Consider the following 24426-nt stretch of genomic DNA (forward strand, 5'->3'; position numbering starts at 1 on the left):
GTCTTCATCGGCAACGATCCCAGCTACTAGGAACTGTGACTTGGTGTCCAGGACGGTTGAAGACTCTGGCATGAGTGCTAATGTATCGACTCCCTCAGTCAATACTGAGCCGCTCAGTTCCAGAGCAAGACCCATGTAGCATTCCAACGTCCAGTTAGGGTCCCATAGTGGCATGCGTGAACGGAGCGGCTCTGATAATCCCCCCCGAAAGAAGATCATCAAACAAACTTCATCCATCTTAGTCAAACGTGCCAACCTGATAAATTCCAGCACATAGTCCTCAGTGCTGTTCTCTCCTTGACGGAGATGTGTTAATCTCCCTGCTGGATCCATTTGGTCGGGTCGGTCGTTCTGTCACGGAACGGAGGAATTACAGACGGCAGGCAGAGGTGAAGATCCAAATGCAGGGAGAATTTAATGGCAATAAACAATTCAAGCATAAATCAGGAACAAAATAACACTGAGAAAAAAAACAAAGAAAACACGGGAACCACAGACACCTGCATGACATCAAACAACGACCGACAGAGAACCAGAGAATAAAAGGGCTATTTATACGGAGGGGTTAATGAGCTAAACAAGGTAAACTGACACAGCTGGAGCAGACTAATGAAAAAGGAAAAAACTACAATCTGGCCACAGGATACAGGACAGAACACAGCAACTAGACAGAAAACTTCAACATAAAAGTCCCACAGAGCACCAAACACAGAACCAGATCTGACATATATATATATATATATATATATATATATATATATATATATATATATATGACTATACTACAATTAGCTGTCTAATTTTTAAGCTGGATGTGTTCTGGCAATGAGAAATAAACACTTCATAATTGACACAGTGTCTGAAATAATGTATACTTACTGTGGTCAATTTTCACATTGATTATTATATAGAAATCCTTCATCCTCCATCATTATTTTATTTAGTGACTTTAGGATACAATCTGCATTATGTTGGGAAAATAAAGTGTGGTTTCTCAAATTTTACTTATAAATTGTGTACATGAAAATGGTCCCTTTTCAAAGTTTGAACCTGTCCAACTAACCCAGTATCACTTTACAGAACTTCATAAATTATACCTTAGGAACAGTGACAAACTAGACAGTTGGACACCAGCCTGTTTTCTACTGTAGTCCTAAATGTGCTTTCATCTACGAGAAGTTCACTTCAACTTTTTAAAACTTTAAGAGCTATCGCTAATGCTAATAATGATTCTGTTTGAATTCTCACGACCATATCCTCTTCATATGCTAATATACTAATGCACTGAAGGGGCAGCCATTAGCACAATATTTGCATCTGTTTACCATGCGCTTCAGCAGGCGCTCAGCCTAATGAAGACTGCTGCATGCTTCCAGCACAGCTCAACTAGCTGATGGATGGTTTGAAGGCCTTTCTCGATAGGTGATGGAAAGCATTGAATAAACAGCAGAGCAGGGAGGCATCACTTGTTCTTTCCGCTGCTCATTCGCAGCCATTTTCCTCTCTGGGGTTTGAAACCACCACACAGATTATGTTCTGTGGTGAAAGCCTTTTGCTATCACTGCATTCACAGGGATAAAATTATGGCTTTCTGGCCCTACCGTGAGGGCAGTCAGAAAGAATAAAGTCATCAGCCTTTTACAGTATATGATGCAAGTGTTGTCAAGTACACAAGGTTGTTAGAGAGGAAGAAGAAAAGAGTTGAGCCAAGTTAACTCTTGTCTAAATTAACTGGACCTGACACATGTGGTTTTCTCTGTTGTGTGATGTAAAGCAGTTGACAGTGTTGGATGGAAAGATTGATATATTTCTGATGCATTTTATGAGTAATGATACTAGCTGCATTAGCAGTGTAAGCGCTATTTTAGTGTTAAATGTGTCAGAATTGATTTGATGGTATATTTATACTATATAGCTTTGATGCTCCATTCTAGAATAGAAGGTCAGCAGTGCAGATTAGAGGGCATAGCCTATGTAGTCATGAACTCCAGACTGTAAAAGAAACTGAATAACATAACATTGAAAGTTATAATGGTTCCAAGATTTAACAGCTTGTTTTTATGACTATAGTTATTGGTCTGCATATTTCAGTGCTTTTTAAGTGTGGACTGTGTTTACAAAGATGAATGCTGTTCTGAGGACATAGAAATTAGGAGGACACATAGAGATAGGAAAAGGCACAGAGAGATGGGAGGAAAGTGATATTGCTGACATACTGGTGGTTATTAAAACCTCAATAAATGGACCTTAGTCAGGGTAGACACCATATTTTATTTAATGTGAATGAAAATGAGGCTGTGAGCTTTATTTCTGTTTCAAGTTTCTACGTCACATCATGTTTTATTTGAGCATTCTTGACAATTTTTTCTGATGCTTGATATACTGTCATTTAAAAGCAGAAGTGTGTACAGGATCTATAATATCTCCACTTCTGAAGGAACCGTTTGTAGCAATATCATGGTATAACAGCAACCTCACAGCAGGGTCACTAGTGTTCGCCTCAAGGAGGGATTGTGTTTATCGGTTCCATTAGCTTCTACTTTGTCAAGGAAGATAATGGCCACCCATTTCACACCTATGTTAACCCTGTAAAATCCAAATATAGAAAAAAAAGAGCAAAATTTTTTTTGACCTCTCAGATATTGTTTTAGGAGGCCTCTGATGTAGAAAATAAAGATTTTTTTTTATATTTTTTACTTTTTAGTAAGTTTTTAGGGAAATGTTGTAATATTGCAACGTTGGGCCTAGCTGGGAGCAGAATTTCTGTATTTGTGCTCACTTTGTCTGAACAGATATACAGAGCATTTAAGCATTCATTTGCAGGGTTGATTGCTTACTTAGCCCCATAACAGTATATATCATGAGTAATAATCACACAACAATCATATTTTTTTTTTATGAATAAGCATTTATTAATAAAAAATATTGAAAAAAAATATTTATAAAACTTTTTCTTCTATAACCTTCAATGTGGTTTGAATGAAGTCTGTGTTTTACATTGATAGTCCCTAAGGCTGTCCCTAAGTTATTTTCATCTGAGAAGCATAGATGAACATTGCACTTGTTACAGTGTATTTGTGTATCCATTATTGCAGTGTCTACAGCGTCCTCGCTTCGTCTTTACTGGGAAATATGCAATCATGTATTTGTGTACATCCAGTGGGGGGTATTCCGATGACATCTTGGCATTCTGAAATGGAAAAAGTAAAAAAAAATAATAAGTGAATAATACAAATGGGTCTTATATTGTAGATAAACTGAAAGAATACAGGGTGGAAGACCATGTGTCGAGGGTAGAGATCTAAGTATATTATCCATCAAAGTGTTATAATTTCAATGCAAATGCTAATCAAAATTCCGATACTACATTCAAACAATACTGTCTGGCTGGCCTATTATGCTCTCTACTTATCATACTAAAGGAACACATGCATCCCCCCAGAGCACTTACAGGTTCATGTTCAAGACCATTCACACCTGTCCCTGAACAATGCAAAAGGCATCCCCCCAAAATCATTCAGAGCTCCTAATGCTATAAACTGCTACTTGGCCAACACTCAAAAAATCATTTAGAAGTTAAAAAACAAATAAACTACAAAGATACAGTGAGTTTCACTGCTCTGGATGATGGAGTTTTAAATCCCACATACAGTTTATTCCTGTGTTTAATTATGGTCTAAACTAAACTAAGTACAAATTTAACAGAGAAGCACATTTAGAATTTAGTTACAATGAATCTAACAGTTTAAATTTCAATTTGTGACCATGTGAGAAGTGCAGTTTCCTTATGTAACATGTAGGAGCAAAGGGTATTTTGACTACCACTCTGACCCAACGTTGTAGAATTACAACATGGACTTAACAAGCTCTAAATCAAATTTGGTTAATGTTTTCCAAAATAACTAAATATATCTGTGTTATAGACATTGTAATAAACACCAAAAAAATATGTAAGGAAATTTACTTGAATCTTGACAAATCCAGTCATGTAAAAAAAAAAAAGGAGATAGACGCAAAATCTGCAGGTAGAGTAACTTCATGGCCAGATGACCGGACCTATAAACACTTATTCTATCCAATAGCATTGTGAGGACAAACAATAGAACCCATTTACTATGTAAATGTGGTCTTGAGAGAAAAAAAAAAAACATTTGCAAGCCTTTTTTAAAAATTGTTGAAAGTGATGTTGTAATTCTGCAACAGTGGGCTTTACGGGGTTTAGTGTGTATGGATGGAGGACCAGAAAGAAAATGAGCTAAGCTGAATGTAAGCTGAATGGAAAGTCGTTGCCCCTTCCTCGTCTTTTGAACTATATTGAGCTCTTATATCATAAGGTTGGGACAGAGTTGGTGGTATAGTAGTGGGTATGCTTTGGTAACGAGTTTGCCATATAGAACAAAGAGTCTTCCTTCTGAAGCTATTCAATTTCATTTTGATGCCTTTTCATTCTGAGCATTCATAAATAGACAACGCATAATGAGACTTCCTCTCTCTAAGGCATTTTAATGAGAGACAGAACTTTGTGGCTTAACAGTTAAGGACTAGGTGCTGTTATAGGTTGGCATACAGCATGTTTTGCAAGCTTGAATAGTAATGTATCTGGTTATTGTGTTTAAAACAAGTGGAGTTCATTTGAAAGGGATGTTTATGATTGTGTCTTGCAGTTCCTGATACCCAGAGATCATCCAGTCAGTCCTGCTTCACCCAATCATTCTCTTGCTGGCAGCTAATCAGAAGAGCCTCTCAGTAAACACACACCAGTATTGACTGGAAGCCTCATGCTATCTTTCCATTACAGAGAGCTCCTTCTTCTCCTTAGTTGCCTTGGCATGGGAAAGATGAATCAATCTCTGTAAAGAACTTTATTGCTGGTCTGTGTTTAACCTTCACAATAACTTATTTCTGGGTGAAGAGATAGCTGCTTCCAGCAGTCACATTTGTCGTGATAACTCCAACATACAGAGAATTTTATAGATGAACATGTGTGCAGTTTAAAAGCTGCACTTACTACAAATAATGTAGTGATTGTGTTGACTAGTAGAGCAAGAGATTTGACTGAAATACATTGATAATATTGACAAGATCCCTCACTGACTGTCTTTCTATCTCATGATCAAGTAATTACTGATGGTGACTGGCCAGATGTTTTCATGTCTGCCAGTTCACTATGGTTGCAGATGGTTGATGAGTTCTCAGAATGCTTCCGTGTAATTTTAGTTATTGCGGCAAAAGGGGGGACAGTATTTCTGGTTCAAGTCACGTTTCTACTCCACCAACAATTATTGGCCAGTTGTTGTTGCCAAACCATCCCAAATGAAGAGCTTCAGTAAATGCTCATTGGCTCACAGGTCACAATCAGCTCTCTATTGAAAGATACTTGAAATGTACGAGCTGCTTTTTGATCTCTTGGGCCTAAAATGGCCTTGAGTTCCTCGACCACTTTCTTGCACAGGATGAAAGAGGCTTCACTTCTTGACACTGGCACAGAAAACTCTGAATTTATATCTTCAGATCAGAGGATTTTACAATGGTACAAGGAATCAACATGTTTCCCATGATGTCTGATCAAGAGATTTGGGGCCGAGTCTGATACTGGCAGCTTAAAAATGTAATAAAAAATGTGGTTTAGTTGGAACATTCAATAAAAACACAAACATCTTTATAGACCCATGTGCTCAGTGGAGGTTTACCTGCCAATGAGCGTAATTTTTCAAATATCAGTTACTTTAAATATTAATAAGCAGTATAGCACTTTTATTAAAGTATTTATTTTCTGAGAAATAACAAATAAACTTAGTGCAAAACAACTTATTTTTAAGGATTGTATCTTTTAATGAGGCTTTTTCTTCATTATGATATTGGGAACATTTGTTTCGACTTGACAATACATTTTGAAATAATATAATAAAGAAATGAAAAACATGCTCATCATAGAAGTTATCCACCAACGTGTACATGTTTATACTTTAAGCATGTTTTTAATTATTTTTTTCCTCATGTTTTGCAGTCACAGAGATCTGAAGCCAGAGAACCTGCTGCTGGATGAGAAGAATAACATCAGGATAGCAGACTTTGGCATGGCTTCTCTACAGGTTGGAGACAGTCTCTTAGAAACCAGCTGTGGGTGAGTCATACTCCATCTACAATTACCAGTATATATGAAGATTGTTTTTCATAAAACCAGGGGAAACCATATTTGGAGCTTAAATACGCTGTTTACCTTTCATAATCAGGTATTGACTGGATTGACAAGTCCCCTTCACATTAAATGGTTATTGAGAAGAAGAGTGTTTTCTTGAAAAGATGCTTTTGAGAGATTTGGAAAATGTATGAGTCGAAAACTAGCAAAATAACTCCCATTGATAGTCTAACTCACAAATGCACCACTTGGTTTATTTGCATGCATCAGCATGATAACAGACAGAAAAATGGCAAAGTATTAACAACTGATAGCTATAAGTGAAGGACTAAGTCTTGCATTGAGATACTCGGCTGAGCCTGCTTCCACTGTGGCAATTCCTGAAATGCTACTATTAGTGAAAAATATGAATATGATGGCCTGACCCCACTCTGGCTTTCATAGTCCCTGTGAATGTGTAATGCATGCCATTAGAGGCACCATTATCAATGAAAACGAGAGGGCTAGGTGCCAAAGAGCAGAGCATATTATCATGGCTAGAGATTAATCAAGACTTTAAAATCCACCCCAAGTGACCAGACCATAGCTTTGACTTCAGTCTGTGTACTTCTGCTCCTATTAGCCAGCACTAAAATGGTGCCACGGCTTTGTTGCTTTCCTTCGACTGAGGCGTGCTGTAATTATTGATTGTGACTTTCTCATCTCTAGGCACAGATATGGCAGTTTTTAATTAAACACATTCATCTTTAGTCTCCTCGTATGATGTCTGCTTGACACAAATGTATTCTGTTTACCACGGATAATGGACTCCAATTGAATTTGAAAGGGGCAGACCCATCGTGTATGAACACAGAAAGGCAGGAAGACCAACACAGCCTCCCAGTCATACCTCTGCTCTGTGCCAGGCATTCATTCATTGGTATCTGAGGCTTATTGCTTGGCTAGCGGATGGACTGACCTAATTTTGAAATAGTTTTAGTTCTGAAAGTCTCTGCCATATTTGCAACCCAATGGTAATTTTAAGTGAAGGGGTGGTTACATAAAAATGGTTGCTTGGAATTTAAGTCAATTTAATTAGATCCCCCTCCAGAACCTTCATTCAAGTGAAACTAGATTACCCAAAATACAGTGCTAAATTCCCTAGTACCACTGGTCATATTTGGACCATTACTCCGGGACCCCTAAGCTTGCAAGTTTTGATAATAACATCAAAGAAACTTTTCTTTGCCGCTTCTTGTTCTCTGAGGCATAACCAGCACTAACTAACTAGCACAAAGTCAGATAAGCTCAGAGTAAAAGCCATGGTAATTTAATAAGAAAAATAGAGTCAGTTTCAGTGTATTTGAATCCTTAACCAGCTTCGCTCAAGTCAGACAAACAGCGCTTTAGGAATAACAAAATATCTTCGAAAATTATGATCCACATCTTGGTCTAAATGAGTAAGTTCTCTCCATCAGGGTCTTTTCACAACAGCTTAATCACCCCCGTGGCTTCTCTGATTTGCCATATCAATCCTCCCTCATGTTCCTATCATAGGGGATATCCATGACACACATCAGGCTTCTGCAGGGGGAAAAAAAATCATGCTGGAACTGTTATTGTGGATTTGTTTGCAAGATAATGAGGCAGAGAGTATCTGTTTATAGTGCATCACATGAGTTTCTTAATGTGGTCTTCTGAACTTTTTGACTGTTAGGAAGTAGCATTGTAAGGTCATAGTAATTAACTAAATGCCCTGTCACAGGGGATCTGTTTTTAAAGGGTAAAGCAAAAATACTATTGCTAAATATGGAGTTGATTTTTTGGCAACACTTTACAAGTTTCAGTTCATATTAGTTAATGCATTAGGTATCATGAACTACCACTAAACAACATCATTTATTAATGTAGGTTAATGTTAATTTAAACATGTACAAAGGCATTTTTAACATTGAAATTGTATAAATAATGCCAAATTTACACTGAAAGGTGGCCAAGAAGCGCTTCAGAAGTGGCATTAGTTTTACGCAGAATGTTTAATGCTGCTCAGAGATAGCATTAATGCATTTACACAGCAATTATAACTGTATACTCTGATACTAAGAGCTACGGTGGGTCGGAGCAGGCATAATTTAGTTTACCTTTTATATGGCTTTATGTCTTTATACTGAGTTTTGATAAGGCACAGATGGCCTTAACTTGGCAGTTTAGTTTGTGTACTATGGATAAACATGAATTAACAATGAACAATAGTGTATTTATAAATGAACATTGACCTAGATTAATAAATGCTGTAAACATGTTGTTTATTTTTATAAAATTTAACTTTATTGTATAGTGTTATTTTATAATGGCGCAGTCAGTGTGTGAAAAATAACTGTGCAAAACAAATGCATCTATGACATATTCACAGAAACTATAATACTATGTTTCATCACATTATTTTGATAGTAATAGCTTATATTTCTTTTCACCCAGAATAAATGAGGCACCAGCTATGTGTAAAATGGGCACAGAAGCAAATTGAAATTGCTGAGTGAGAGCATTAACACTAAATTTAGTATAAAAACCTTGCAATTTGGTGTGGGAAATGGCAATAATAGCTTTATCTTACAGTTAGCAGTAAGCAGAGAAACAAAAACATTACATTAATGTAACACAGGCTGCATAATGGTATATGACACCTGCAATGAAGAATCAGGCATTTATAGAGATGTGTTGAAAAATTGTGAACTGCTTCTGATGATGTGCGATGCCGTTTAAATGCATTACACAATTCAAATGATTACATGCCTGTTTTACACTCCCAGCAGAAAGTTATTACAATATAATGTTATATTATTGGATCATTTGACAACAGCATGTATAGGGTGGTTAGACATAGGGCTGTTTGTCAGAAAGGATGGTGTGAAGTTCCTCATGCAAATCACAAGGAGTTATTACTGCATTACTGTACTGCTTGTTTCCTCAATGTATAAGTCCTCTAATGGGTGTTTTTGCCAAGGTTGGGTGAGGATGACATATTGTTCTGTTTTCTTTCAGATCCCCTCACTATGCCTGTCCAGAGGTTATAAGGGTAAGTGCGTGCTCTCAGTGGCATCTCTCATAATTGGGCTTCCTCTGAATCTCTTTCTTTCCACTTTAACTTCTCTCTTTCTCTCTCTCTGACAGGGGGAGAAATATGATGGCAGGAAAGCTGATGTATGGAGCTGTGGAGTCATTCTCTTTGCACTTTTGGTGGTGAGTGAAAGCTTTTTGTGTCAGAGACTTCATTTTATGTCTCATAATTTTGCTGTAATGTAGCCCCCTGCCCTTATGACAAATTTGAGCCTCTCAGCAGCATGCAATGGAAAAAAGAATTCCCCTGTGCAAGTGGAGAATCCAGACAAAGATATTTCAATGCTGGCTAATCAGCTAAGCAAGAGTTGGATTTTAAGAGTATCAAGGTGTTATACCAGCTTTGTAGTAAGAGCTCAAAAGATTGACAACACCAAAGCTCCACTATGGTTTCCCAGTCCAGCTGGTGAATCATCTTTATATCAGACATAAGTGAGATCAGCTCTTTTTTATTCATCATGCTGAGTGTTTCATGAATCTACTTTTATCTTCTTACTCTTCCTTACTTAGACTGTAAAAGATTTCAAGATCTTGGAGGAGGGGATTAAACTATAATTTGAGTGGTGTGCTTTTGTCAAAGCTTTAAAAATCTCTTTTTGGGGTTGGCAAGGTTTTTTAATGTTTTTGAAAGAAGTCTTTTATGCTCACCAAGGCTGCATTTTATTTATCAAAGTACAGTAAAAACAGTAATATTGTGAAAAATTATTCTAATTTAAAATTTAAGATTTATTTCTTACTAAATTATAAAATATAATTTATTCCTGTGATGGCAAAGCTGAATTTTCAGCATGAATACTCCAGTCTTCAGTGTCACATAATCCTTTAGAAAGCATTTTATGCTGGTGCTCAAGAAACATTTCTTATTGTTGATTTTTTTTTTTTTTTTTTTTTCTCCATGATTATATGTTAATCAGGAGCATTCCAATTTTGCATTTAGGTGTTACTAATCTTCAAGTGGCGTTAACCTGTGGCAAATTCAATTGAATGGGTATGATTTGGAAAGGCACACGCCTCTCAATAAATCAGCTGAAAATGCATATCAGAGCAAAAACCAAGCCATGAGGTCAAAAGAACTGCCTGTAGAGCTCAGAGACAGGATTGTGTCAAGAATGGTTCATAGAAGCATGTAGCCTCCATAATCCTAAATGCATGAAGTTTGGAACAACCTAGAGCTGGCCTCTTGGCCCAACTGAACTATCAATGGAGAAGAAAATATAGAGATTACCTTAAAGAAAACCTAGTCCAGACTCCGGAGCATTCAGAACCTCGGATTGGGCAGAAGTTTCACCTTTCAACTGGATAATGACCCCAAGCACACAACTAAGATAACGCAAGAGTGGCTTATGGACAGCTGGATGTTGAATGAACTGAATGGGCAGCCTGTGCTTGAACCCAATTGAACATCTCTGGAGAAACCAGAAAATGTCTGTCCACCGACTGTCCTCATCCAACCTGACAGAGCTTGAGAGGATCTGAGGTGAAGAATGGCAGAAAATCGCCAAATGCAGATGTGTAAAGCATGTTGCTTAATACTCAAACAGGTGCTTCAACTAAGTAGTGAGTTAAGGGTTTGAATACTTATGCAATGTGCTTATTTCAGTTTTTCCTTTTTTAATACATTTTTAATAAAGTCACAAATCAGTTTTTTGCTTTGCCATTATGATTTATGGAGTGTAGATTGATGTGAAAAAAGTAATTTAAAGTAGTTTAACATAAGGTAGGTTAAACTACACAACTGAGGTGGGGGGAGTGAATAAATCCACTCTCATTACCCACAACTGAGGTGCCCTTGAGTAAGGCAGGACTCTTTCTAGAGCTCCCTGGGCTTCAGCAAAAACAGCTGCCCACTGCTCCGGGTGTGTGTTCACTGTGTGTGTGTGTGTGTGTGTGTGTGTGTGTGTGTGTGTGTGTGTGTGTGTGTGTGTGTGTGTGTGCGCGTTCACTACTCTGCTGTGTGTGTGCACTTGAATGGGTGAAATGCAGAGCACAAATTCCAAATATGGGACATCATACTTGGTCACATGTCACGTCACTCACTCACTGTAGCAACAACAAAATCTGAAAAAAATGAAGGTGTATGAATACATTACTGAATATACTCAGTAACGTGCAAGTATGTGAACTGAATCCACCGAAAACACTATCAGTTGATTTTTAACTGCTATGTGTCATTTCACCTCAAAGTGATTGGATGCCATTCTACATTTTTTTGCCTCATATTTGCAAGTTAATCATTCCTTAACATTTTGACATTCTCACTGCTTATGCTAGGTTCACACATACTTCGTTCGCAGTGCGTATGTGGTGCATATTTTTTCCGTGCTCATGTTAACAGGTCAGTACATTCACGCTGCACACGAATGCGGTCTGGCAATGCGTTCCAGGAGTCGTGCGTATGCGTCAGTGCAGCAATCATTTCCATTTCCCAGTCTATTTTTGCTGTGCCGTTTGCACTGAATTAAAGTGACACACTGTAAAGTAGCACATTGTTCACATAAAAATAACATGAAAATGTAATAATTTCACCATAAATGTATATAATTAAATTCTACTGTGTTTCACAGTCAACATAAGGCTTTTTGCCCTGGGTAAAGCAGGGAAAATTACACCTTACATCATATTTAGATAAGCAAGGGAACAATGAATGGATCTCGTCTCTTTGTGGAGGTGGGAAAAAAGGTTCTTTATGACCCGCAGGATTTCTTGTATAAAGATTTAAATGCAAATGAAAAGTCATGAGAGTCGGCTGTTTAAAATGTACATATTTAAATGTTTTGCCACTTGCTTGAGCAACTAAATATATATCTATATAGAAATAATACATATTGAAAACTATGTTTAAATTTAGTGCGTTTAAACATGAATACGTCTATGAAAGATTATATAACAGTCTGTGAAAAAAATGAGAATCACAATGCTGAAACAACATTTTTAGTAACAATAACATGGTGGTATACAGCTGCCGATCAGTTGCGCACTGCAAACGTGTCATATTTGAAAGCACAATGAGCCTGTGCTGCTTCTGCACTGCATACGTACTACAATACGTACCGCATACCCACTGCAAATGAGTATGTGTGAATCTGCTGTTACTCGGCACCGCTGTCAATCCCACAATCCGCCATGCAAGCCTGCTGCTCAGCTCTAGTATCTGAAAATGCCTGCTCATCTCTGCTTAGCTCTGTGCCAGTGGACACGTATGGTAACACAAAGCTGTGTATCAACTTTACAACTTTCTGATCCATGCTTGTTTCACTTTTCCAATATCAAATTTCTGAGACAAATGGCACTAGCTTATAATTAAATCGTTCTCAAACCAGACAACTCTTCTGATTCTCTGAACGCAGACGGCCTGTTTTGATACTGGATAATCAAGCTGGTCCGAGTATAATTACTGTTCAAGACCAAGAGCCCAACACAATCCCATCCCAACAGAACAGTTTCCCCCAGCGAAATTGGAAAGCCAATTGATTCCCTGTTCTCTATTGTGTTTGTGTGCTCTTCCTCTTCAATCAAATTATTCCTGCATATCCCACGAACCTGTTCTTTGATCTTTCAGTGCTCAAAGACCTTTCATTAGAGATATCATCTGCATTCTTTTTTATTTATCTTCTCTCTACTTTGCTCATTTTTGCTTGATTATATCATCTTTTTACGTGGCCCTGTCGTCAGTCATGCTTGTGAATTTTCTGTGTCATTTATCAAGCGCTGATATCTCAGTAATGTCAGGGGCCCTGATGGGTCTCTCTGATGTGAAAATGATGAAGTGTATCTGGCACAAAACAAAGCTAATTATCAAAGCACAGTCATCTCACTATGCCAGCCTTTTCTTTATTTATTTTGTGTCCTACTTCCTGTGTAGATATGCTTTATGAAGTTCTCTAAATTATAGAGTCAAAGCATTCATCACTTATATTTCTTCAATTTTACCACTATTTTTTTAAGATATATGGCTGTGCCCCTCTGTAATTCCAAAATCTGAAGAGGAAACATGAAAAAAAAACAACAAAAAAAAAACAATTCAAATGTTTATTTTTGTAGTTTTCTAGTGTTTTTTAATGTTCAAAAGTCTGGGGTCAGTAATATTTTTGTAAGGAATTAATACCTATTTAGCAAGGATGCATTAAATTGATCAAAATTGACTGTACAAATGTTTATATTGCTACAAAAAATATATTATTATATATTTCAAATAAATGCTGTTTTTTTTCAACTTTATTCATCAAAGAATCTTAAAAAAAATCATCACGATTTAAACAGAAATATTAGCCAGCACAACTGTTTTCAGTATTGATTGATGATAATAATAAGAAATGTTTGTTATTTCTGAAGGATCATGTGACACTGAAGACTAAAGTAAATACAGGAATAAATTGCATTTTAAAATATATTCAAATAGAAAAGTTATTTTTAATTGTAATAGTATTTCACAGTATTACTGTTTTTCTTATATATTTGATCAAATAAATGCAGCCGTGGTGAGAGGCATCAAAGATATGCCAAAACAGAAAAACTAAAATAAAACTAAAAAAAAAAAACATACTGACCCAAAACACGATTCAAATTTTTATGTTTGGGGGTACCAAAAGTAATTTAAAGGTGTCATAGAACGTCTTTATAAAAGATATAAGTAATATAAGTCTAAGGTTTCCCCTGAATGTGTCTGTGAAGTTTCAGCTCAAAATACCCCATAGATTTTTTTTTTATTAATTTTTTTTAACTGCCTATTTTGGGGCATCATTAAATATGAGCCGATTTAGGCTGCGTCCCCTTTAAATGGTCACGCTCCCCGCCCATGGAGCTCACACTTGCCTTCAACAGCATAAACAAAGTTCACACAGCTAATATAACCCCTCAAAATTGTTCTTTACAAAGTGTTCATCATGCAGCATGTCTAATCGCGTAAGTATGGTATTTATTTGGATGTTTACATTTGATTCTGAATGAGTTTGATGGTGTTCCGTGGCTAAAGCTAACATTACACACTATTGGAGAGATTTATAAAGAATGAAGTTGTGTTTATAAATTATACAGACTGCAAGTGTTTAAAAAATGAAAATAACGACAGTCTTGTCTCCCTGAATACAGTAAGAAATTATGGTAACTTTAACCACATTTAACAGTACATTAGCAACATGCTAACAAAACATTTAGAAAGACAATTTACAAATATCACTAAAAATATCATGATATCATGGATCATGTCAGTTATTATCGCTCCATCTGCCATTTTTCGCTGTTGTCCTTGCTTGCTTACCTAGTCTGATAATTCAGCTGTGCACATCCAGACATTAATACTGGCTGCCCTTGTCTAATGCTTGAACATGAGCTGGCATATGCAAATATTGGGGGCGTACATATTAATGATCCTGACTGTTACGTAACAGTCGGTGTTATGTTGAGATTCGCCTTCAGAGGTCTTTTAAACAAATGAGATTTATATAAGAAGGAGGAAACAATGGAGTTTGAGACTCACTGTATGTCATTTCCATGTACTGAACTCTTGTTATTTAACTATGCCAATTCTAGGGCACCTTTAAGTATCAACCATTGAAAAATACATATTGGTTGACATTAATATTGGGGGGATTTTGTCCCCTCTCACTAATTATGAGTGCTATAGTTCTGACATCTACTATATTTCTGTCTGTCAGGGTGCTTTGCCATTCGACGATGACAACCTGAGGAACTTGCTGGAGAAAGTGAAGCTCGGGGTCTTTCACATGCCCCATTTCATTCCTCCAGACTGCCAGAACCTCCTGAGGGGGATGATCGAGGTGGACGCCACCAAACGTCTCACGGTCAGATTTTTGACAATTTCATCAATGTTCAAACCTTCTAAAACCTGATAAAAGTTTCTAAAACAGATTTCTCTTAAATAGCTCATGTGACCTGTGGAATCATAGGTGGTGACAGCTTACATGTGCACTACACTGTCTAAACATGCTGGTTGGCTGTTCAGTTCTACAGACATTTACAGTATATTAAGCTGATTTGTCTTAAATAAGTGTTATGAGTCTGAGAACTCTTCTGCTTTTGAGCTGTCACTTCAGGTCAACACACTGCAGAACTAATTCAGCCATCCTGTCTGTCCAGATCTCACACATTAGCTTCAAAACGCTTGCGTGTCTGCGCTTCTGTCTATCTCTTTCTTTCTTTCTCTCTTTCATGGTCTCCTAGTCTCTCTGCTTTTCTCCCTTAGCTACTGTTTTCATTGTTCTGCTTCGGAGCAGCCCCCCTTTTCCCTTTAACATGCTAGAGTGACAAGAGGTTTATAAGCTTGTCCTAACCAGCCCTTTGAAATGTTCCAGTTTCCTTCTTTGCTTTCCAGAGAAAACAGATAGCTGTCTTCACTGCCCACATCTCTCAGTGATTGAAAACAATAGTGCTCTCCTAGGAAGGATCCAAACATAGCCCATTTCCTGTGTGGTTTGTCAGTTATATAAAGAGATCTTTTGTATGATTCCAGAGTGGGAAGGAAGTTGATACTGTCTTATTGCCAGTTTGAAATATTATCTTATAGATCCAGTTAAAACAATCCAATAGAGTATTGCTGAGTACTAAAAGTAGTACAGTTTTACAGAAATGTGGACAATGTATCATTATTGTTTCTTGAACGCTGTCATGTCAGCACACATTCAATGGGGAGTTCATAATAATGAATAAAGAGTAATGGCACCCTTTATCTGCACATACTGTCTGCGTTGTTGTAGCACCTGATTCTATAAAGGAATTTAAAGCACAAAATCTGTGCTAAATGCAATTTGCAATTCAGATTGCAAGTTTCATCATCGTTTGATGAATTACTGCTGCCATCGTTGACAGAAAATACAAAAAATAATCTTTTAAATCAGTGCTGTGGCACAAATATAGCTAAGTGTATAGGTTTTTTGTAAGTACATATGCTCTAATGACAAATATTTATCTTAGTTTTTTTTTTTTTTTTTGGGGGGGGGGGGGGGTTGGGGGGGTTATACATAAACTAGGAGTCTCCATAGATAAGATAATAAAATAATTATAATTAAAATAAAAACATTTTCTTAATAATTTAAGTGTCAGAAGTTTTAAGAGCTGACTTTTTTCAGGATTCCCACACTTTTTAACCTTTTTCATTTACATGACGTTTCTAGTCATTATTATTTACTGGATAAAGATATTTAAAAATATGTTTACTCAGTTTCTGTCTAATATACAGTACCAGTCAAAAGTCTGGAAATGGTAAGAGTTTTAATGTTTTTAAAAGAAGTTTCGTCTGCTCATTAAGGCTGCATTTATTTAATTTAAAACAGTAATGTTGTGAAATATTATTACAATTTAAAATAACTGTTTTCTGTTTGAATATATTTTACGAAGTAATTTATTCCTGTGATGGCAATTCTGCATTTTCAGCATCATTACTCCAGTCTTCAGTGTCACATGATCCTTCAGAAATCATTCTAATATGCTGATTTGCTGCTCAAGAAACATTTATGATTATTATCAATGTTTTTCAGGATTCCTTGATGAATAGAAAGTTCAAAAGAACAGCATTTATCTGAAATACAAAGCTTTTGTAACATTATACACTACCATTCAAAAGTTTGGGGTCAGTAAGAATTTTAATTTATTTTTTTATTTTTTTAAAGAAATTAAATAATTAATTAATACTTTTATTCAGCAAGGATGCATTCAGTCGATCAAAAGTGACAATAAAGACATTCATAATTTTACAAAATAAATGATGTTCTTTTGAACTTTCTATTCATCAAAGAATCCTGAAAAAAATATATTGTGCACAAATATTTTGTACAATTGTACACAATAAATATTTCTTTCAAGCTAATATATACTATATAATATATTAGCTTGACATAACTAGAAAAAAAAAATGCCAATAGTTTTAAGATTATTTTATGAACTGACATGACCTTTTCCATGTCTAGAAATCACACTTTAAAGATGAATCTTCCAAGATTGTGGGAACCCTGGTTCTTCAAAGACAAAAAGCAGTTGAGGGGGTCAATTAAAATAAGACATATATATAAGTCGATCATTTTCAAATACAAACCCAATTCCAAAAAAGTTGGGACACTGTCTGATTGTGAATAAAAACAGAATGCAATGATGTGGAAGTTTCAAATTTCAATATTTTATTCAGAATACAACATAGATGACATATCAAATGTTTAAACTGAGAAAAATGTATCATTTTAAGGGAAAAAAAAGTTGATTTTAAATTTCATGGCATCAACACATCTCAAAAAAGTTGGGACAAGTTGCTCAAGTTTAGGAATAGGAATGTTGTCCCATTCTTGTCTAATACAGGCTTTTAGTTGCTCAACTGTCTTAGGTCTTCTTTGTCGCACCTTCCTCTTTATGATGCGCCAAATGTTTTCTATGGGTGAAAGATCTGAACTGCAGGCTGGCCATTTCAGTACCCGGATCCTTCTTCTACGCAGCCATGATGTTGTAATTGATGCAGTATGTGGTCTGGCATTGTCATATTGAAAAATGCAAGGTCTTCTCTGAAAGAGATGACGTCTGGATGGGAGCATATGTTGTTCTAGAACTTGGATATACCTTTCAGCATTGATGGTGCCTTTCCAGATGTGTAAGCTGCCCATGCAACACGCACTCATGCAACCTCATACCATCAGAGATGCAGGCTTCTGAACTGAGCACTGATAAAAACTTGGGTTGTCCTTGTCCTCTTTAGTCTGGATGACATGGCGTCCCAGTTTTCCAAAAAGAACTTCAAATTCTGATTCGTCTGACCACAGAACAGTTTTCCACTTTGCCACAGTCCATTTTAAATGAGCCTTGGCCCAGAGATCCTTGATCCTTACACACAGAGATTGTTCCAGATTCTCTGAATCTTTGGATGATATTATGCACTGTAGATGATGATAACTTCAAACTCTTTTTTTCTCTGAGAAACCCCTTTCTGATATTGCGCCACTATTTTTCGCCACAGCATTGGGGGAATTGGTGATCCTCTGCCCATCTTGACTTCTGAGAGACACTGCCACTCTGAGAGGCTCTTTTTATACCCAATCATGTTGCCAAATGACCTAATAAGTTGCAAATTGGTCCTCCAGCTGTTCCTTATATGTACATTTAACTTTTCCGGCCTCTTATTGCTACCTGTCCCAACTTTTTTGGAATGTGTAGATCTCATGAAATCAAAAATGAGCCAATATTTGGCATGACATTTCAAAATGTCTCACTTTCAACATTTGATATGTTATCTATATTCTATTGTGAATAAAATATAAGTTTATGAGATTTATAAATTATTGCATTCCTTTTTTATTCACATATTTATTCATTTGTACAGTGTCCCAACTTTTTTGGAATCGGGTTTGTAAATCACTTATTTGCATGCTAATTTTTTTCTTATTTTAAATCAATTTCTGTCATCTTGAGACCCTATTGGAAGTTTGCTGAGGCCCCCTAGTGGACCCAGGTCCCCTGGTTTGGAGCCAAAATGGTTTAAATGAAATTGCATTTGCGCCTGCTTTCTGCAATTCATTAATTACGGTATGCAAATCGCACAAACCTTTGTGAAAAATATGCCTAAATTACAATTAAAGGAGCACTGAAAACTGGATTACAGGTGACTAGGTGATACAGGTGATAGTCCCACAACTCTCCAGTGAATTTGCCCCTCAGCCATATAAAAGTAAACCAGAAAATATTTAGTTTGAATGTTCCAGTTCAGTGTGTCGTTCTTTGCAGTCTCTGAATCAGGTCAAGTGCTGAATGTTTATAGCTCGTAAATGAATACACAGCAGTCACATATTCTGTTGCTTTCAGTTAATCTTAAAGTCATTCCTGTTGGTATTACATGCACAGCCAGAACAACCATTCACTCTCATGGGCTGCTGCTGTTATGGCTGTTGTTTTTGTTCTGCGGTCCACAGCTTTAATTAGCTGGCTGCTGAAATGTACATGTCTTTGTAGCTTCCACACTTAAACCTGGAGAGATCAGAGGATGCGACACAAGAGAGAGATTAGAGCCAGCCAGCAGGAAACTGCCTGACGTTCAGAGATGGATTCACTTCTTTTATTGTCATGCTCTGCTGTCTTTGTTTGGCTCTGTTAATGGTTAGATAATGGTTTAGCTCATGTGTTTTTCTCTGTTTACAGTTAGAACAGATACAGAAGCACACATGGTACATGTGAGTATAAACTTCACTTTTTATTTATCGGCACATGCCTGTTTTTGCTCAGTGTCTGTCTGCTTTTTTTGTGTGTGTGTGTGTGTGTGTGTCTATGCATGTACATACTGTTTATGTGTCCTGTAAGTCTGTGTGTGTCCTTGTTGCAATAACTGAGAACATAACAAAGATGATGGCTCTGTGCTTCTTTAAGTAATGGCATGACAGCTGTGTGTGTGTGTGTGTGTGTGTGTGTGTGTGTGTGTGTGTGTGTGTGTGTGTGTGTGTGTGTGTGTGTGTGTGTGTGTGTGTGTGTGTGTGTGTGTGTGTGTGTGTGTGTGTGTGTGTGTGTGTGTGTGTGTGCTTTTGTTTATATTACATTGTGGGGACCAAATGTCCCCATGATGTAATATAAACCTGAGTTCACCTACATCGTGGGGACCAGCCAGCGGTCCCCACAATGTAAATGGGTTTATAAATCATATAGAATGAGTTTTTGTGAAAAAGTAAAAGTTTGCACAGTTTCCTGTGAGGGTTAGGTTTAGGGGTAGGGGCAGGGTAGGGGGATAGAATGTACAGTTTGTTCAGTGTAAAATGCATTGAAGTCTATGGAAAGTCCCCACAATTCACAAAAACAAACATGTGTGTGTGTGTGTGTGTGTGTGTGTGTGTGTGTGTGTGTGTGTGTGTGTGTGTGTGTGTGTGTGTGTGTGTGTGTTAGAGAAGAGCCTTAAGCCAAACAGACTGGCTTTACTCAATGTTTGTGCCACCCTAAGCAATACCTTGTTTTATCTTCAACTGCTTCATTTTTCAACATAATTCCTCCAGTATCCAACTTTTTGTATTAGTCATGATTTCTTACTGGGCCCAGGGTTATCATTATTTAGATTTTTAAAAAATATATATTATTTGTATAATGGTGTAAATTTAATTTTAGTGTAATTTAATTTTAGTATTTTCTAGTACTAAAATTACTTTTTCTAGTTTCAGTCTAACAACAATAATTATATTTCTCAGCACAGTCTTGTCATTGCTGTCTAGGGGCATTTTCATGTTTAATGCAGCTGGGTTGTGAAGGTTTCAAGTTTTATAATATGCCATGTATCAAAAACTAAAATTCATGATCATTTTTATGTTATTTTAGTTTGTTTTCGAGTCGTAAAAATAATGAAATTATCTGTAAACTTTTTTTATAATGCCTCCACAGATTTTTTGGAGAAAATCATCAGTCTTTTTAATGATGATGTTTTAATATAAGCTGAGAATCTACTACTCTGGTATATGAAAGCATTAATCAAATTTGCCAAAATATTTGATAAACAACTGTGCAGGGAGGTGGTTCATTTGTAGAATGAAGGGCGCTTCAACCCCCAGAGCTTTCTGTGGGCGCAGAGTCCATGTGGGCCTGTTTGTGACTTATACCACCAGCAAGGATCCCAGAACACGCCTGAGGCGATTACCATGTGTGCTCAAATAATGAAAAAGAAACAAGAACACTAGATTATTTCAATTCTCTTGTGCTGATCTTCTGTACATCTATGTATTTGTTCACAGAGGAGGGAAGAATGAGCCCGAACCCGAACAGCCGGTGCCACGGAAAGTTGCGATCCGCACGCTACCCTCCACTGAGGACATCGACCCAGATGTGCTAGAAAGCATGCACTCGCTAGGCTGTTTCCGAGACAAGAACAAACTGATGAAAGACCTGCTGTCAGACGAGTGAGTAACTAAGAAAGCGACGCAACACCTCACATTCACCCAAGACAGGTTGTTTCCCATGATACCAAATGTTTTTTCCCATGATTAGACAAGACTGAGTGCGTTTGCTTTGGGAGACCATATGTGAGGCTATTATTATTTTAAATCCTTGTTCTTTAGGGTTAGTAAACACGCAGTACAGCATCTTGGCTGTGGGCTATTAGAGAAGTCCTTTCACTCCTGCTCATCTGTCATCTTCCGTACTCGCACAATTACCACCCACACGCTCCGCTGTGCGTGATCACTTCGTTAGACGCCCTGATAGATTGGCCTGGGTGTTCCTTTCCAAAACATCACAGCCTCTGTCTCTTCTCTTGCCCAGCGTTTAAACAATTCAGATGGCGCCTGCAGCAAAGACGGTCATATTTACCGTCTGTGTGGTCTGGGGCAGAAGAATTCAACACAAGGGCTCTCGCTGGGAGAATTTCAAGACTTTTTGAACTCGCCCAGACTCTTTTTGCAGATATTTTATGTCTTCGTGCATCATTAATGAAATAAGTGATATCCTGTGATCTCTGCAGGATGCCTTTTAGCTCTCTGGGCCTGAGATGCTTGCTACTCTTTGCTCTTTAACTAATGATGTTAATTAGCTTGAGCTGAGGATTACTCTGGAGCACTGCAGATTTTACTGTATATCAGAAACCTGTCTTGAGCACACACATTTTGTTCCTCCATGCCCTTTCCACCTCCAGTGATAACCAGGAAAAGATGATCTACTTCCTCTTGCTGGACCGTAAGGAGAGATATCCCAGCCAAGAGGATCAGAATCTACCACCCAGAAATGAGATTGGTAAGAAAACCTCAGTCAATTTTTTGTTGTTGTTTTGAACTAATATTTTTTTCAAGATTCCTTGATGAATAGAAAGTTCAAAAGAACAGCATTTATTTGAAATAGAAATCTTTTTAACATTATTAATGTCTTTACTATCACTTTTTTTTTCATGCATCCTTGTGAATAAAAGTATTCATTTCTTTTGGGGGGAAAAAAAAATCTTTCTGGTGTTGAAATACTTGAAGACATTATGAAAAATACTGTACGATTGTATGATTTTTCCATTATGAACGCCATAGGCTTAATGGGCTGTTTTCATGTGTTAGGGATCATTTAATTTATCATATGCTGGTCTACTCAGATCCTCCCAGGAAGCGAGTGGACTCTCCACTCTTGACGAGACACAACAAGAGGAGGCCAGAGCGCAAGTCTATGGAGGTGCTGAGCGTGACAGAGGGCGGTTCTCCTGTTCCTGTGAGACGCGCCATCGACATGGCACAACACGGACAGAGGTACAGCTACACATCTCTTGCTCCTCTATTATTTACAAAACTCTACCATCGTAGCAGCAAGCGCCACAGTAAGAAAGGCTGAAAGTACAGTATGTCACATTTTGTGAAGCCTTGAAAGGAACATTTGAAGACAACGACGTGTGTCATAAAAGCAAAAATAAACTTTGGAAAAATGTTCACAGTTAACAGAAGCTGCATACTAGCTTTGAAATGCTTTTTAAATTGCACATGAAGAGTACAAGAAATGAGATCAATGAGCTCAGCTAAATCTGTGGAAAAAGGAAACAATGATTTCAGAGTGTTTTGCTATTCTCTGAAAATCACTTTCTCATCTAGTCAAGCAGCATTCTAAATGTGCCATATGGGAAATTTTGACTTCTCAAATTGGTTTTAAGGGGAACAATGGGATTGCTAATGTGCTTTTCATTTTTCTGTATCTTTGACACATTATGTTGCAAATTTGTTTTACTTTTTTCCATGTTCATTGTGATCCATTTCATCAGCCCTATGTCCTTTCCCTGTGTAGATGCTTTGGCTCAACTCCATGATTACTTATTACTTATTGTAAATTTACTCTAACTTTACTCTCTCTTACTGTAGTAAATCTGTTTTCAGTAAAAGCTTGGATATCTCAGATGCCAACCCCATACTGCAAAGCAAAGAGGAGAGGTACAAACCACCGCCATGCTTTCTTTTCTGCTCTAAAGATGCAGTGGGGTTTTTAACACTCAAAACATGCGACAGAGAGCACTGGCCTTTTATTTCTATCACTGACATTTGATATCTTAAGAGCTTAGCTTGCTTCAGAGGGAAAAAAAAAAAGTGGAGGTCGACTGCATATTGGGAAGTCTTGTAAAAAAAAAAAGTTTTTTCCTGCCGGCTTGGCCTCTCAGTTTTGGTAAAGCAGCGGCCCTCTGGCTCCCTCCACACACATCAAAAGCATCTTATCTCCCTTATTTTGCCTTTCATGTTTCGTTTGATGTCTGGCATTTTTTGTCCCTTGGTAGATCCCAAATTGTTAATTTCTTCCCCTCGCTCTCGTTTTGCCTTCACGCTTCTCTTGCCTTCACCCTGGATGTTTGTTTTTCTTCGAGTGATGTGTGCACTTACAGTAGGTGTGAGACAGAGGTTATCCAATTGTTTGTGTTCATCTGTTCAGGCATTTTTCTTCAACCTTGAGTTTCACTGTCCTGTCCTACATCTGCATTCACTGTTTAGTCTGCCAGATAACAAAATGGGCCTTGAATATTTCTTTATAGACACTCTTTTCTTTTTTTTTAATCAATGCATTGAGTATCAGGGCACTGAATGAGGCACTACTAAATGAATTCTTCACTGACAGAGATAAATCAAATACATCTATGCATGTTAACAATTCAAAGTGTAATGACTTAATTGAACGGAAAAGCTCCCCTGCATCTTTTATACAATTTAATACAGCATTTTTACAAGCGGTAGTTTTCTTAATAAAGTTGTAGCTTCTCTCTTATAAAATATTAATGATTCACTACATATACTGTACATTGCTTAAACAGTAGAACTATTTCCTCGCGTAATTACTGTCCTCTAGCGCCTGGACTTTCTTTCCATGAATTACTTTATTCCATAGCCATTTATTACACATATAAAGAGCTCTTTTCCTGACGCTGTGTTTGGCTAAGCTAATTAGCTGAATGCAAGAGGCATATAATGAACATCAGCATTGCACTGAATCAGGCTGCGGTGTATTTGGTGTTGTGATTTTTACACTTGAATGATCAAAGACAATTTGAGACCATGCATAATTCTCATCTAAGTAACATTTGCAAATGCAATTGATCAGTTTATGGATCAGATCCTTCCTGGAGTGTTGTTGATGCCTTTAAGGATGATTTACTGTTTCAATTTGCCTTGATGACAAAACCCATTGTGACCACGGTCAATTAAATCCCAATCATTTATTGGAGAACCACTGAAGCTCACCATCTAACACACAATGAAATTCGGAAGTCTCATACAGAACCTCATAAA

General features: G+C 37.2%; 1 protein-coding gene across 9 annotated transcripts in view; it reads left to right on the plus strand.

Moving 5' to 3' along the window:
• Window positions 1–24426, plus strand: part of brsk2b (BR serine/threonine kinase 2b) — a 162523-nt gene that overhangs the window by 118084 nt on the left and 20013 nt on the right. For 8 of the 9 annotated variants that reach the window (XM_067402007.1, XM_067402005.1, XM_067402006.1 and 5 more), the window contains exons 5-13: window positions 6008–6124; window positions 9161–9194; window positions 9290–9358; window positions 14890–15036; window positions 19364–19395; window positions 20929–21093; window positions 21825–21922; window positions 22266–22416; window positions 23017–23085. In XM_067402007.1, the coding sequence (XP_067258108.1) occupies window positions 6008–6124; window positions 9161–9194; window positions 9290–9358; window positions 14890–15036; window positions 19364–19395; window positions 20929–21093; window positions 21825–21922; window positions 22266–22416; window positions 23017–23085 (882 nt within the window). The remainder of the gene's footprint in view (window positions 1–6007; window positions 6125–9160; window positions 9195–9289; window positions 9359–14889; window positions 15037–19363; window positions 19396–20928; window positions 21094–21824; window positions 21923–22265; window positions 22417–23016; window positions 23086–24426) is intronic. The other variant, XM_067402002.1, reaches the window with a different exon arrangement.

This window comes from Chanodichthys erythropterus, chromosome 11 (genome assembly GCF_024489055.1).
Source record: "Chanodichthys erythropterus isolate Z2021 chromosome 11, ASM2448905v1, whole genome shotgun sequence".
Lineage (NCBI taxonomy): Eukaryota > Metazoa > Chordata > Actinopteri > Cypriniformes > Xenocyprididae > Chanodichthys > Chanodichthys erythropterus.